The sequence below is a fragment of the Fringilla coelebs genome (assembly GCF_963513975.1).
Source record: "Fringilla coelebs genome assembly, chromosome: 10".
NCBI classification, from domain to species: domain Eukaryota; kingdom Metazoa; phylum Chordata; class Aves; order Passeriformes; family Fringillidae; genus Fringilla; species Fringilla coelebs.
The window spans coordinates 15,013,101-15,029,574 of record NC_140036.1 but is presented as its reverse complement, the minus strand read 5'-3'; the positions used below and the strand labels follow the sequence as shown (position 1 = coordinate 15,029,574).

Here is a 16,474-nt window from a genome sequence, read left to right as displayed (position 1 = left end):
AAATTAAGGCTACAAACTCCCAGCAGCTGGTTCTCCCAGCAGCAGTCTGGGCTGGAAGCTCAAAGGATGCAGTGTGAAGCAGCATCCTTCATGTTCCCAGGCCATCAGCAAGAGAAGGGACTGAACATGAGTGACAGACCCTATTTCACCAGAGTCAGCTGCAAATCACATCCCTTCCTGCCTGTGCACAGCTCATGGCCCTGCTCAGCAGCTGATTTCCAGAAGCTCTTCTCAGAATTAATGCCCAAACACCAGCCTTGCATGGCTACAGAGAAATCTCCATTTTTCTAGGACTTGGGTTTTCCTTTGTTTTTTCCCCTAAAAGGCATATTTCAAATGGTGAGAGACAGTCAGAACTCAGTTTTTGTGATCCAGTTTCCCCCAGCAGGAAGCAGGAGCAGGAAGACTGGTGCATTAGGACACCTGAGAATTTTCTCTAGCAGATGCTAAAGAAGAGCAGCTACTTTGGTTGAGAAAGAAAAAAAATGGGTTCTCCAAGGGTGTAGAGCAGGCCTGAATGAGTCCTGAGAAGTGCTAGAGAAAAAACAGGGAATGCTGGAAGCAGAGTCAGCCCCACGAGGAGATGCTGGCACAGGGATGAGGGTTCCAGCAAAAGCTGTGCTAAACACAGAAGAGGCATTCCTGAAACTCCACAATCATATTAACCTGTTAATTTATGCAGCATCTCTGTACAAAAATAGAAGGGTTCTAATAAGATTAACAATATTAAATAAATATTTAATAGAAAAAGTCTTTGGCCTAGTTCATAGCTCATCCCTTGGGTTGATGTTCATTTCACTGGGTCCTAGATGCTCCTGGTCCAACATTGCAATCACTTCGTCTGCCTGGATTCGTTCCTGCAAGAGGGGAAGGGAAGAAATGGTAACAGCAGAACTTCAGTGCCTGCTCCAGCTGATTCAGTGAGGCTCAGGCTGCTGGGAGGACAAACAGCAAGGATTTTACCCCAGACCCAGCAGTGTAGGTGAGAGGATGGGGGAGAGCCTGGGACTCAAACTGGGGATTTGCTGGGCAAAATTAATCAAATCCCTTTCCACCTCAGTGCCTGATTCCCTCCTCCCTGCAGGGCTGCAGTGGTTGGGGCAGAGCTGATGCTCTGTATTTCCCTTATCACACTCCACTAGCAGCCACTGCCACAGCACACCCTCCTCCTGTCCCCTCTGCTTGTTGTTGATTTCCAGCTCCCTGGGCAAGGCTGATCTCCCACCATACAGGCACCAAGCCTGGAGAAATTTCTGGTAGTGCAAAAAAACTGAGAGACACTGAATTGTATGTCTGAAAATAAGCTTTTCCCCAAACCTCACAGCCCACCTCCATCACAAGGCAAAGAAATGAGGGTTTTGCATTGTCCCTGCATTTAGTTTTGCTCAGTCTTGTATCTTTTTTTTTACAGAGCAGAATTGCTACCAAAGGGAGGCAGGGGCTCGTACAGCAGCCTTTTAAAACAGAATGTGGAGGGTGCCTGGTCAAAGGCATCACAGCCCAGATCTTCCAAGGCATCTTGGGTGCCCAGAGCCATGGACTTCAAACTGCTGAAATGCCTGTGGGAGGACATAGCAGCAGGACTCACCCAGCACTCTGAGCTGTGGATGGCTCTGCAGGAGCTCCCCATCCATCAGGCTGCTGCCACTAGGTGTCAGAAATGGCCAGCCCAGCCCTGCACGGAGCCCTTCCACGCCCCACTCAGCACCCCAGCCCAGCACTGCACCCCACGGGCCAAGGGCAATTTGTGCCCAGGACCAGGACTGGCAGGAAAAACCTGCCCTGGGACCAGCTCCTATCATGGGAGTGCTGCTGTGGGGGCTGTAATGGGAGGAAAGCAGTTGTACTGGGACTGGAGGAAGTAAGATGGTCCTGGCTCCTGTGTGACGCTGGGTATGCCCCAACTGCCCTCACTCCACGATGGAGGGACTCACCAGCTCTCTGTAGAGAGGGTCCAAGGTGAACCAGAGAGCCACAGCGCAGCGCTGGCCCTTGGTGACCGCCTTCACCCCGTGGGGGTTCTCGCCGCCCGAGGAGAAGCTGATCATCCTCCCACACTTGGGCTTGATGGAGGCCTGCAGGGAAACAGCACAACGGGCTGGCAAGGGACTGCACACGCTGGCTTAGCTGGGCTCACCACGCTCCAGGGCTTGGGACCTCACTGGGCATCCCTCTGCATCGCCCCAGGACCTGGTGAGCTGCTCGGGGGGACACACAGAGCTCTGGGCATGGCTGGCAAAATGTGTGGGGTTAATAGGGAGCTGTGAAGCTGGCTCCTGCTGTGCAGGCATCATGCAGAAAGGACATAACCTCGGCAAAGCCTACAGGTGCCCACCTAGAGCAAAATGGGGCCATGGCATAACTCTAGGGAGGTCCAGGATAAGCCTGGCATGGCTGTCAAACACCCTTTCTTTCTTCTCTTGGCAGAGTCCACAAGAGTCCTGCAGGACCTCGGGAGCAGAATTGCCAACCAAACCAACCCTCGGGGACTTACGTAGTCACAATCTACCCTCCAGCTTTTCCAGAGACCCCAGCATGGTGCCCAGACCTCTGACCAACCACAGAGTGAGTGCCCAGCTTCCTTAATGGCCCCAAAGACAGGTGAGGGCTCATACCTGAGCCACATCCCTCTCAGGGTCTGATATCCACCACTGTGACACATTCTGGAACAAGAGACCTGCATCTGTATGGAGACACCAGCTCATGTTTGACCACGAGATGGGGTGGCAGCTCAGCAGTCTTCCAGGCCAGGGACAACTACCAGCCATCCCTCTGTCTGCACTGAGGGTGGGGAGAACCCCTAATCCACAGATTTCCTACTTGGCACAGCCTCTAGGGAGGGAGCAGATGGCCTGTGCACCTTTGCAGCAGAATTTTGTATGGGCTGTTTGCAAGGCAGGGGCCACAGGCTGTCTGGGGAAGCCCAGAGCCCTGGGCATGGACTGCTGAGGACCAGCTTTTGGCCCAGAGCACCAACTCACTGTCACAGTTTTGGCGTCCATCTCGGTGAAAATGAACTCGCCACCTTCGAAATCTGCGTTCATGTACAGGAGGGCACTGGGGAAGGAAATGGGAAACCCCAGTTAGGGGAGAACTGGGGAGGTCTCAAGGCTGACCCCCACCTCCTGGACAGATCCCACATTGCTCCACTAAGACATGGGTGGGGGACAGCCAGAGGCAGAGAAGTCCCTGGGGAGATCCCTTCCCTTCCTTCCTACCTGTAATCCCGAAAGGTGTAGGCAGGAGGTTCCTTCCAGCACTCGTTGGCTTCGGGGTCCAAGAGGCAATTGTCAGCATGGATGGGATGGCTCAGATCATTCCTGCGCTCCTGCTGGCCTAGGCAGGGCCATGTGGAGGAAGGGGGAAGGAGAAAGGATGGATGAGATGGGAATGCCATGTTCTGTGAGGTCCCATCATGGGGTGGGAGCCGACCCTGACCCCACTCCAGGTGGTGTTCACAGGTGAGAGGAGGAAAGGAACGGCTGAGGAGAAAAGGCAACATCTGAGGACTCAGATCTGCACAGCTCTGCCTTTTCCTGACTGCAGGGAAGTGAAATGGAGACCTGAGGCTGGGGTGGAAAGGAGAGGTGACAGACAAGAGGAGACAAGAGAAAAGGGAGGAGAAAACAGGAAAAGTTGCAGATATGAAAACCAAGAGACATCCCTGAAATTCTTTTCTTGGGGGACAGCAGTGCCCACTTTTTGCTGCTGTGGGACGCTGACTTTGCCCAGCCTTGGCCACCCATTTAAGCAGTGAGCAAAACAGAGCTGCTCTGAGCTCATAAACCCCCCGTGCAGGGCTGAAGCCCTCCCAGGCTCCCTGCTCCTCACCGGAGAGGGCGGTGCGGCACACCAGGTGTGTGTAGGAGAAGTAGAGCGTGGAGTTGAGCTGGAAGTAGGACTGGACGATCCTGCGAGCCTTCTCACTGATGTCATAGAACAGCCGGGCACTCTTCAGAGGGACACGGCCCTCGTAGCCATACTGGGCAAGGAGAGGGCCAAAGGAAGGTCAGTGTCATGTGCAGACTGGGAGGGAGGGCATGGGAGAGGAGGAAAAGGAGGAGGGAGTGGTACCTTGAGGGCTTTGAGGACAGTGGCTCCTTCAAATCTCTCATTCGGGGTGTGGGGGGAGGTTTTGCCCCTGTAACCATCTCCAGCCAACATGATCCCCTGGAGAACAGGAATACAGATGAGGGGTGAACTGGAGTGTCAGGAGAGAGGGATCTGCAATGGAAGTACATGGCATCCTCATACCAAATCCCCCAGGGCTGCATTTGCTGAGCCAGGTGAGTTGGGGTGAAAAGGTGCTGCAGCTCTCTGTGAGCACAGATGCAGGATATCAACCACCCACCTCTTAACTGGGGATGTTCAGGCACCCTCAGTGCCTTGCCAAGCTCAGTCAATGGTGAATGAGAAGGCTGACCCAGACTTGTGGATGAGCATCCTTTGGGTTGTTATAACATGGGGAAGGAGCTCTTTCTGCACAGACTCTGTCCTGCAGCTCAGGACGGAGCAGCAGCTCCTGTGAGCAGTTATGGGCGTGCACTGGGGACAAGCATCCACGTGTTCTCCACAGGCACCCTGCCATCAGCTGTAACACTCAGCAAAGCATGACCCCATGGTCTCCAGGGGCTGATCACACATCCAGCTGTGACACTCAGCCCAGGAACATTGCCCACTCACACTGGCCACCCTGTGCAGCTCCCGGCACTGCTCCTCCGAGATGACATTATCCAGCAGCACTCGCTGGGTGCCATTCAGCTGCTGAGAGTTGTAGACAAACTTCACATCGCTGTAGAGAAGAGGGCCCCCTGAGGAGAGACACAAAACCATCCTGCTGAACGTGCCCTGGCCTTGTTGACATCTTGTAGAGTGGCTGGAGGCCAGCTGAAGTCACCCAGGTGTGCTGACAGGCAAAGAGCTCCACAGCAGAGAGCAGAGTGTGGCCTCCCATCAGTAACAAAAGAAACAGAAGCAATGGGAACACAAGGAGATGAAATCAATTTGCTGCAGGAGCATCAGCATTTTCTCCCTTCTCAACAGCTGCCTTGCAAATGCGGGGACCACAAACTGGAAACACCAAGCCCCAGTGGGACAGAGGGAGAGACAGGGACAGTGGCTAACTTGGCTCTGCAGCCCAGCTGCCAACACCAGTGTAGGTTCTCATTGCATTTGTGCTGTGTGGATGCTGCTGGCTTGGCATGCAAAGCCACCCTCTGCAACTGCCATCAGTGCTTCTTGTCTGCCATAGACAGAGAAAACCTCAGGTGGTGCTGAGCTTGCAGCAAGCATTGCTCTCCTCCAAGGAGGGCAGGGAGTGGGTGAGCCAGAGGACTCACAGGATAATCCTCCTCCACTGAGGCAAAGCAGCTGCCATGGCTGTCCCTGCCAGCCCTCACATCCTCCCTCTGAGCTGCCTCCCTCTGCCTGCAAGCTTTTTACGAGGTGTTTCAATCCATCCCCGTCAAATTTGACTGATCCAAAAACCAGAGCAAGGCCCCTAAACCACCATCTTTTGAAGCCTCTTCCACACATCTCCTCTAAGAAAGAAAAGGAAAGAAATGGTAACAATAAAAGCATAAACCAGATGGCTCCCCAGCAAAAAAATGAAATACATCTAAACTGTGAAGAAAATTATTTGTTGTCACAGACAAGCAACAAAATAGAGGAAACAGAGCTGCAGAGTTCCTCCCCCCATGTGGCACAAGGAAACTTCTCTGTGACAATGCTTTTGTAACTTCTACTTTTCCTGTCTACTGAGTCAAAACTGTGTTCTTGGCAGGTCTCCTTGGCCTATGGAGGACACGTAAACCCCACAAGCTCTGTCATTAGCTCACAGCTTTATTTCTGAAGAGTTAGGTTTCTTGGAAATGGAAAATATGGGATATTTCTGGTGTTCACTGTGCTGATTTTGTTGCTTGATAACCACACTTATTGCAAATGCAGCTGGATCAGAATCAGAATTCTCAAATCCAAACTCCTGGCATGCTCCAACTCAGGGCTGAGTTTTCCAGCTCAGCTGTTCTTCCCCAGCCATAAGCACATGAGGGATGAACATGGAAGGCATTGCTCAACACTTCCAACATTTCTTCTTGTTCCTCCTAGGGAACAAGACACTGCCATGGACACTGAACCCTTGCCCCACACTGACAGTGTACTCCCACCTGCTTTCCTTGCCTCTGCCTGCTCTAAGCACCAGCAGAGAGACAGACCTGTTTCCTGTGCCTGTGCTCTGTGAAAAACACCCCAAAGAAACTGAGGAATTCTTTGGACTTTAGGGAGAGAAGGAGTTGGCAGAAAGGAGGAAGGAGGGGAGGGTAGACGTACAGGAGAGTACAAAATTAAAATAGGCTTTTCTCCTTCAGCCTTTTCTTTTTCCGAGTAAAAAGAGAGAAAGAAAAAAAGACAACAAAAAGGCAGCAGCTGGATGTACAAAAATCCCAGTTTCTTTTTGATGGATTCAGTTTTTTTTTGTAAACAAAAACATTCTGCAAGTAAACCAGAATAAGAGCACAGAAAGAAATAAAAACAGAAAGAAGGACTGAAATTACTGGGTTATAAACAGCAAACAGGCCAACAAATATAATTCAACCAGCTCTTGGCTTAAGCAAGATCTCTGGTATCTTCCTGTGGTATTTGTCTATTTTATGTACAGCTAGAGAAGGGATAACAACACTCTGAACACAACACTGAGCAACTGGACACAACTTGGGCTGGGGAAAGCTGTGAAATTCCCCAGAAAGAGCTACCACCCATTGCATTACAGGGAGGTTTAATTGCCTGCTGCTGTGGAGCTGGCTCACTAGACACACAAGACACCTCCTGGCTTGAGACCCTGTTGTTTTGCAGCAAGGATTCTGCTTTGGTGCTTGGCTACAATATTGTTTTTCAAAATTGTTAAGGGGAAAATCTTGTCTTTAGTAGATGTTATGGTATTTTCTGTGGCTGCCGAAAATGTGCTGAAATCAGATGAAATGTCTGCTGACAGGCTTATAAACAAGTGATTTCATGTGAGCTAAGACATGAAATCGTAAGCTTAGTCTGCAAAGAGAAGGGGTTGCTAGTATGGTGTGATCCAGCACATTTAGCAAAGCATCAGGGCAGGCTGCTTCCAGCATCCATCCTTCTGCAGCCTGGACAACAGGGAACACACTGACATTAAAAGCACCTGGACAGCAGACTACTGTTTGCTGGTTTGCCTTCCCCATGGTGAGGAAGACCCAGCCTCCCAACTCCACATCTCAGAGCTCTGTACTGAGTAGCCCAGCAGGTGGGAAAAACAAGTCTAAGGGCACAGCAGTTCCTTGGGATCCACAGACCCAGAAATGCTGTGTTAGCACTGAAGACTTGTCTGTCTCTTAAACAAAATTCGAACTCCTTTAAATAGGAGTGGCCCTCATTGCTCAGTGGCCAGCCTTTGCAGTCTGTAGTCTTTAGCAACAGGAAAAAAAAAAATCCCAACTTTATTGAGACATGTTTATCAGCCCTACCCTCCTTCAGCTCTCGATCTGCCTTTGGCATGGGTTTCTTTGTCAGGGACAGCCGGGGCCCATCCTCGGGTTCACTGCTGATGCTTGATGGGACACTGAGGAGCAAAAGAGAAGAGGGACATCATGACTTTGGCCACAAGCTCTTCAGCTTGCACTTTTGCTCCCTTTGGAAACTAACACACAAAATCCCCAAGCAAATCAGTACTTTGTACAAATGTCACAGCCACAGAAGCTGAAGCCCTCACCCTGTCCTGTGGCAAACATTGCTTTTTTGGTAATGAGAGCAACAGTTTCCACCAACAAAGCACAGACACCAACAAATCTGACCAGCACCACTTGCCTCAGCAATCAAGTTCCCTCTAGACCATTGTTGGTTTTGAGGCACTCAGCTAAAATAAGGTTCTTGTGGGAATGTTTGCAATGGCAAGGGGCAAAGGGCCCTAATTCAACCAGGATGATGTGCTGGGTGGGTGGGCAGTACCCCTGAGCGGCAGCCTGGTACCCCATGAGCACATCCCCTTGATCCCACCATGGGGATTGCTAAGCTGCAGCTCAGCTGTGGCTCACCTGTGCTCGTCCTGGCGGGCGCCGTACCTGTTCCAGTAGTTCTGTGGGAAAAGAGAGGACAAACTTCTTAATTTAAGGCTCCAGCCAAAGCCAGGGCATTACCTGCTCTGCCTGACTCCCAGGGACATCAACCAGCCTCTCTGGCTCCATCCCACATAACTTTGGGCAATGGCCTGAGTTAACCAGATTGAAAATGTGGACGAGGCTGTACGCGCCTCTCCTTCCCCCCAGGAATGCCTCCTTTGCTTTGCCATCCCCGTTTTCCTATAGGGAACAGACCAGGCAAGACCCAGCTCCTGAGTCAGCTCCACAGGGCTGGATTTACAGGAGAGGGGCCGGGGGAGCTGGTCCCACAGCTGTGAAGGTGCTGGCCCAGCACAGGCAGGCGTTACCGGCTCCGTGTAGGCGAATCCCAGGCCGGCCGCAGCCACCCGCAAGAGGTGAGACTCCAGCTTGTGGCGCCGCAGCAGCGCTCTGGCTTCCTGCAAAGAGAAGGAAAACAGCAGCAGTTGCACGTGGCCAGCTTCTGCAAGACAGTGGCAACGCACCTCTGCTTCAGAGGGGTTTGGTTTTCATGGAATGCTGCAGGTCTCTTTAGGTTGAGGGATGCTTGGAGCAACTCCAGGCACAAGGCTGAGCCACTCAATACACAACAGGAGGTGTTCAGCAACTCGTATGGGAAGCCTGAATCCCAAAGCACATGTCCAAAGCTGGCAGAAATTCCTGAACACCTTGGAGAGCCTCAAAATATCTGGGCAAAAGGCTGGCCAGAGAAACCCCAGCTGCAGAATGAGGGCAAGTTCAGGCTGGTGGGGCAGGGACCCTGGCTGGGCTGTGCCTCAGTTCTCCCCATGGAGCCCATGGCCTGGCCCTGGGATGCACTCAGAGTGCTTGGATGGGGGCCACAAAACATAGCCAGCTGGAAATTGTCCATCAGAGGGTTTTATTTTGAATGAAAAATCTGCAACAAAACACTGGTATTTCCCCTAGAAAACTATTGTGCAAAGCAAAAATAAAATCCTTTTTTTAAACAGAAAACTTCAAAACACTGTAAACAATTAAATGTTTTTGTCAACTTTAAGTTTCTTTTCCTAGATTCATTGTGAGAGGGAAAACAACTGTTTTTCTTGTCTTTTTATAATTTTGCTTTTATTTTTTAGTACTTTATCAAATTCACCTTGATGTGCCTGGAAGTCAAGGAATTCCCAAAGGAATGGAAAAACCAGTTCCTGCCAACACTCTATTTATGGTGTGAGAGAAACGACATGATGGGATGGGATGGGATGGGATGGGATGGGATGGGATGGGATGGGATGGGATGGGATGGAGGAACTTCTTTATGGTGAGGAAGGCAGCCCCAGGGCCACAGATAAGGGCTGCCCAGACTGGAGAGGACGCCTGTCCTGCTGGGTGATGGAACAGACACTGTTTGGTTATTTGACCCCAGCCTAACCCTGTGATAGCAGAGCTACTGTCTGCAGAACAGGCTGAGCCCTGAACTCCAAGCTAAGAGATTTGAGAGTAATGCTGAGGTCCCAGCCTCCCCTGGGACAGCATTTCTCATCCCATCTGAAGGGATGCTGCCTTTGCTCAGTGTTTCATTGCATTCCTCCTCTGCATGTCCGCCAGAGCACTGGCCAAGAGGAGGGTTTACACTGTTGGTCACTGCCCTCCCTGCCCTTGCTCAGGCTTTACTAGGCCGAAGTGCCCCTTTAAAGCAGATCCTGTCCAGCTTCTCCCCCACACCAGTGACTCTCAACTTGCACCCTGGAAATCACCACCTCAGCATCACCAATAAGCACAGCACTTCTGCTTCTCTTTTTAAAGTGGTCCCACTGGGGGAAAGCTGCCAGGCTTCTTTCTGAGGTGTCACTCACTCTCACCTTTCTGGGTTTGATGGTGGCTGGATCCACTGTACCTTCCAAGAGACCCTCGTAATAACCTGCATTCTCCAGGACATCTTCATCGTCCGGGTGGAAGAGCAGGTAGGACTTGGCACACTCCAGGGCTTTTACATAGTCACCAACTGGGGGGAACACAACACGGTCAGGGGAGCACAGGGAGGCACAGGGGGCTCACACAGAGCCCAGGAGGGGACTCTGCAGGGAGGGAAGCACAGCCTGAGCTCCCCATCAGCTGAAACAGCAGCCCAGGACTTCACGGGGCTCTTTTGATGCCTCTTTGTCTTAACCACTCCAGCAGCAAGGAAACTGAGGCACAGAAACAAGAGTTTGCTGCCATCATGCACAGAGCAGATGGTATCCAAATTGCATCCAGATGGATGGGCAGGACACCGATACAGTCTGGCATCAAACTGCCTCTCATCTGTGCAGCATCTCTCAGGGCCCAGGGGTTTTCACCCACCACAGCAAACCTCTAACTGGGCAGAGGAATTAAGAGGCCTGTACACCATACATGAACTGACTCCTCCTGCTTTCTTCTCATTGGGATGATGAATGAAAAATCTTTATGTTTTAATAGAAATTTTGACCCTTGCACAGTGTTTGCAAAAGCCTGAGAGAGCAGATTTCTATTCTCTTTTATACAACAAAACATAATAAAATAGCACACAGAACCACACAACTGACATGATCTTTTATGCCAACCCGTGACATTTTGCCATGCTGCCAACTCCTGCAGCTTTAAAGTGAATTCTAAAATATTTGGTAATCGGCAAAAATTGGCATCTTGGGATAAGTTTGAGCTGTCATAAGTCTGCTATATATTAATTTAGAAAATGTATCAGTTTGGTTCAGAAAATGTGAAATATATGAATCCCAAGGATTTTAATATTAAAAGGCAAATGAAAGGACCCTAAAAAAGCAGGATTTATTTAAAGAATAGTAATGTTTAAGCTAAAGGTTGGGCTTTTAAAACCTGACGGACGACCTAAAACACCTTCATAAAACATACTTCATTGTATTTCAGTCAACCTGACTGTTGAAGAGACCATTTCCAGTGTCCTTTGCTTCTCTTTCAGACCATGCCTCTGCATCAGTGTAGTGCGGACATCAGGGGAAACAGCCTCACTGACACATGGAAAACTTGAACTTGCACAAAAGGAAGAGAGCTCAGCTGTGAGGAACGGGGCAGAGCTTTACCTCTGTAATAGGCAAACTGCAGGTAGTCATAGTGCAGGGGAAGGAAGTTCTCGATGGGCGAGATGCGGCCCGAGCGCGTGGCCAGCTCCCGGACACAGTCGTGCTTGCAGGCCAGCACCTGCATGTAGTGATCTGCCAGGAAAAGAGGGAGAGCTGGACTGAGCCGAGGGGATGGTGACAGTGCCCGGACAAGGACAGACAGAGGTGTCACTGACATGTTTTATGAAAAGTCCTTTCCTTAGGATTTTTCCTCCTGAGAAGCTGAGAGGCCTCAGGAACAAAATGTAAGCACTGATTACCTGCTGCTGTGGAATGCAACAGGTGGATCTGGGATTGGTCTCATGTGGTTGTTTCTAATTAATGGCCAACCACAGTCCAGCTGTCCAGACTGTCTCAGTCAGACACAAGCCTTTGTTGTCATTCTTTTTCTATACTTCGCCAGCTTTCTGATCAAATCCCTTCTTCTATTCTCTTAGCATAGTTTTAATATAATATATATCATAAAATAATAAATCAAACCTTCTGAGCATGGAGTCAACATTCTTGCCTCTTGCCTCATCCTGGGGCCCCTGCGAACAGTGTCACACAGGGGTTCAAACTCCTGAGCTGAAGGATGTGCAGCTCACACTGCTTTAGCCTGGTAGGTGAGTGTGCATCGAGGGAAAGAGCTCAGGCTCCTCCCCAGAGCCAATTTGACAGAGTTGTAGTTACATTTTTGCCCCCTTTAAGAAACGCCTTCCTCCTTCTCTCAACTGTAGAGGGAGCTTGAGCATCTCTTTGGTGTGGCAGGAGCTGCTGTGGCGTGCAGGGACTGCAGGTGGCAGGTAGCGCTTCAACCCCAAGAGACAAGCCCACAAAGCGAGCAGAGAGGTGAAGACAAGGTGGCCACATCCAGCTCCAGACTCCCTTCCTTCAGCTCATCTTTCATCCTCTCCTTTCCTGCAGCAAGAAAGCTCCGGAGGGCACGGGGAGGTTTAGCTAAGGGGAGCTGGTGCAGGTTCTCAGCACGGCCAAGCAAGGCCAGTCTGAAGGGTCCGAGGTGCAAATCTGGGCAGCAGAAACCCCCCTGTTTGCTGCTTCTCAAAGATGGGACACCCCCCAGGGAGTCACAAGCACATGGTAAACTTTTGCCATTAGCAAAGTTTCTTAATTAGTGGGACTCCACAGTACAGGCATTGTACCAGCTGTACAATTTCAAAGCCAACACTGACATCTGATTCCATTTTGGAGCCTTTGCTGCAATGTACTTACGAATCTAATTTGCTTGCTCTGTCTCTGCACACCATTAAAAACCTTAAGAAACAAACACAGGCTTGAAAATAGTCATGTGCTCAGCTACCAAAGCATTTCTTAGAGCTGCCATAAAAACCACCTGAGGAATTTGCAATGAAACCAAGTGGAAACTCAGAACAGTGCCTATGTGCCCTTGGCTCTTGACAGGTAGTCTGAGTAGTTATCTGACTTACCATGCATATCCAGGGTATTATATTAGGAAAAGCAAGAAGGGAAAGGACATAAATCATATTGTTGTAATTTAAACCTGTTTAAGCATCCTAGATTTGAAATAATCAATCCATCACTGAGAAGCACTGCTTTTTCTTGGTACTGTAATCAATTCACTGAAATGTATCTGTCCTTGGGGGGAAAAGGTGAGAGTGTTTCAACCCCAAGCAGCAGCAGAGCAAATCAGTTTGGGGTTAAAAAGAGAAATGAGTTTTGAAGAAACCTAATCTCTCTTTTCTTGGCATATTACGTGTTCCCTCTCCCTACTGAAATGTCTGGGCCTGAGTGCCTTGGACCAGGGGTGAACTTTAGATTATGCTGTCCTGGAAGGAGCCACCTAGTTTCCTACCAAAAAGCAGCTGCACCAAGGATCTTACTGCCCTCCCTTAATTCCCAGTTCCTTTGGGTGCCTGAATGGTCCTGGGGTTTGGGGTTGTTATGGCCAGGCACACACAGCCAAGCCTCAGCACTGGCAGGGACTCTCTGAATGTTGTCCCCCCAGGTGACACCCTGCTCTGAGCACCACCACACCGTGAGCCTGTCTGTGCTCAGGGAGGGCCAGCACAGAAACACCTCAGCTCACTGGGGCTGCACTCGACCTGCACAGCACAGGGACAGTTTGTCCTGTTTGAAGAGCAGCAGCTTTCAGGGAGAAGGATGCTGGGCTTGCTTTGCCACTGAAGGCTGCTCTATTGATGGGTATCCTGGCCAAGGCTCTAAAAGCAGGCCTGATCAGCTGACAGCCACCCTGGTACCAAAACAGCCTTTCCAACACTTCTATTTTTTGCATGGGTAAACAAACCCCACCAGGGCAGCTTCCCATCCGGTATGCTGGTGGTTTCTCCTTTTGGTTGTTTCAATTAGATTTCCTCTCTCAACACAAACAGAATTATGCAAACCCAAAAAAACATTCTGCATCTGAGTGAAGTATTTTCCACATAAGAAGCAAGATTTCAGGGCTTGATGCAACTCCAAGACCATAAGCAGATAAATAAGATTTCTGTCACCAAACAAACCTTAATTTATTGCTCTTCCTTCCCTTACAACTAATTAAATGTAATCTCATTTCCACTGAGAATGAACTGTTTTAATCCTCTTTGGCTCAGAGCCACACATGCAAATCTGAAGATTACACAGCAACGTTCAATTCTCTCCAGAGATTTCAGTCAAGATCATAATTAGGTGGGCCTCCACTAATGACAAATCCATCCTTTTGGATGGGGAGAAAATCCATGTTACGAGCCTTTTTGGCAACTTTCCTGGCCACTTGGAGCATGGCCAAGAGAACACTGCTGCTCTCTTCATATGCTCTCAGAAACAGAAAACATAAACAAAGGCCAGCAATGTCTAGATTCCAGGGAGGTGTGTGAGACTGTGTGCAGGGGAAATGGAAGCAGTTTACAATGAAGCACCTCAACTTCCAGCTCTAGCAGAAAGCTGCAAATGCTCCACACATCTGGAAAGGCAATTCTTCTAGCCCAGCTTCTGTTCAGGACCAAAATGAGACGTTCTAGCTCACTGTGCTCTGAGTTTGCACTTTCTGGGCTTCCAGGTGCCCCCTGCAGCATTACTCACCAGCAGCAGAGATGGGAGGGAAGACACTTCAACAAATCCAGCCAAAGGCCCAAACTCAGTAACTAAAAGCATTTCAGGACCAAGGGTGAGAACTCTAAAAATGCAAAAAAGATCTCACCTGCAATAGCTTCATAGAGACCAGCCTTGTAATCCAGGTGCTCGTGCTCCTCAAACCTCTGCGGCCCCTCGCACATGAGCTGGCAATCCTCATCCTCAGAGTAGTATCCTTGCAGGGCACGCTCCAGGAACTCAATGGCCAGCTCATACTCCTCCCTGTCATAGTGCCTCACCCCAGCACTGTAGTCCTCCTGCAAAGCAGGCAGGCAGAGCACAAACCGTGAGCAGGCCATGCTGCCTGGAGCACAGCATGCTGCAGTGCTTCTCAAAAGAAGGTACAAGGGGACTGGGACAGGGACAGATACCTCCCCAGATACCTATCAGATATAACCACTTGTACCAAACCATGTTTAAGCCATTGATGGACTTTTGGACCAGTGGAACCTAATAAACCTGCCTAAGTGCTCTTCTCCATACTTAGGGAATCCTCAGTGCTACTCTTAGATTATGCATTATATGAAAAAAATTTTTGTTGTTGTTTTCTGTTTTTACCCTCCCACCCAACAACAACATTGAATGCCAAGAGAACAGATTGCTCATTTTTCAGAATGGCCCTTAATGAGCACCTACACTAATTACACCCAACAGCCACTCCTGTTCTGCTGAGTCTTGTGAAATTAGGAAGCTGGGGGTGGCCCTGGCATTTGACTTGGGCTTTTGCTTTGTGGAGCTGGAAGCAGCTGACACTCTCCTGCCTGCCACTGTGCACCCTCACCACCACAGCCACCCATGTGCATGTATCCTGCCCAGGTGGGAGAACTCAGGTCAAAAGAAACACACAGGAGCCAAGATCTGTCCTGGAGGAAACACACAGGAGCTGAGATGTCACGGAGGCTTCCATCAAAGCTGTCTGTTGGTGTGTGCTCACAGCCACGGATGGCCCCAGAGTTCTCTGAATAGAGGGACCAGGCTGGGCATGTAGCAATCAAAGAGCAGAGTGCCTAAAGAAGCAGGAACAGGCTTCAGAAGGGAAAATGCTGAAAGGGAGAGTTTGTTTTGCTGAATTGGTAAGAATTTCCCCATTCATAGATTAATCTCTTTTGGCCTCCTCATCTCTCCTCTCCAGACTTCCTGATACTTAAGCTGGGCACCTCTTCAGCCTCAGACTCACCATGTGCTGCCTGGCCTCCTGGTCAATCAAGCTGACCTTCCCTGACGTGGTCTTGTAGTTCTCCAGGTCCTGCTGTATCTCCATGTGCTCAGGGTTTGCCATGAAGAAGGTGTGAGCTGCATTTGCTGCCTCCTCCAGCTTGTTCAGCTGTAACAAGGTGAGAAGGACCACGTGAGACTTGTGATGTAGAAGGTGAACACAGGAGTTATGCTGCATCCTCTGACATCCTTTTGACACCTCTGGATTGGGAAATGATGGGATAACCAAGGAAAACCTGAATGCAGAGGCTGAAGAAAAAAGCTGAATTGAGAGGAAAGCCCAATATAAGTGAAATGGAAAGAGGTGGAGCTCCTGAGAGCCAGACAATCACTGCAACAGGGTCTGTTGGTGATGGGATCCAGCCTGTGTTCCAGCAGCACATCCTCTCAACTCAGCTACTCCAAACTGCTGCACAGTTCCAGGTGGAAAATGCTCTCATGAGATGGAGAGAGGAGGGGAAAGCAGCTGCAAAGACTGCTCTCTCTGCAAGCCTTGGAGGCTGAGCTATGTCCAGGCTGAGGGCTTCTGCTTGGAGACAGGGACTGAGAACCATTTATTAAGCTCAGCTGTGTGTAGCTGCAGAAGGCCAGACTCTGCTGATGGTGGCAGAGGTATAAAGAGAGGTTTATTTTGATACACCAAATTATTTTGGGTTTAGAGATTCAGAAATGAGACCAGACATCAGTTTCACCCTGGAGAAAGTCTCATAAGCAACCAGAACTGCTAGTGCCAAACACATCCATGGCAGCTGCTGGGAGTATCAGGAGCAGAACAGATGGTCAGGTGAAACCTCTGCACGAGCTAGCAAAAGAGAAGTCATTAAAACACTTGCTTCTGAAAGAAAGCCAACACCACTGGGTACCAGCAAGCTGCAGTCAGGTCACTGGGATGCATCAGCAGTCCAACCCAAACCTGTCAGCCAGGGCCAGGCTAATGCTAGCCCAAGCTAGGCTGTGTCCAAGTGCTCTGCT

The 16,474-nt window shown here is 49.9% G+C and overlaps 1 protein-coding gene across 1 annotated transcript in view; it reads right to left on the bottom strand.

Annotated features, from left to right (window-relative positions):
• Nucleotides 1–393: 393 nt before the first annotated feature.
• P3H2 (prolyl 3-hydroxylase 2) overlaps nt 394–16,474 on the bottom strand; it is a gene marked incomplete at its 5' end in the record, with an annotated part of 62,778 nt that continues 46,697 nt past the window's right edge. Inside the window, 14 exons of the mRNA XM_084212141.1 lie at nt 394–857; nt 1,935–2,075; nt 2,982–3,057; nt 3,219–3,336; nt 3,832–3,982; nt 4,075–4,170; nt 4,684–4,811; nt 7,491–7,585; nt 8,058–8,098; nt 8,450–8,539; nt 9,941–10,083; nt 11,159–11,290; nt 14,355–14,544; nt 15,465–15,611. Of these exons, the coding sequence (XP_084068267.1) occupies nt 765–857; nt 1,935–2,075; nt 2,982–3,057; nt 3,219–3,336; nt 3,832–3,982; nt 4,075–4,170; nt 4,684–4,811; nt 7,491–7,585; nt 8,058–8,098; nt 8,450–8,539; nt 9,941–10,083; nt 11,159–11,290; nt 14,355–14,544; nt 15,465–15,611 (1,641 nt within the window). The 3' untranslated portion in view covers nt 394–764. The remainder of the gene's footprint in view (nt 858–1,934; nt 2,076–2,981; nt 3,058–3,218; nt 3,337–3,831; nt 3,983–4,074; nt 4,171–4,683; nt 4,812–7,490; nt 7,586–8,057; nt 8,099–8,449; nt 8,540–9,940; nt 10,084–11,158; nt 11,291–14,354; nt 14,545–15,464; nt 15,612–16,474) is intronic.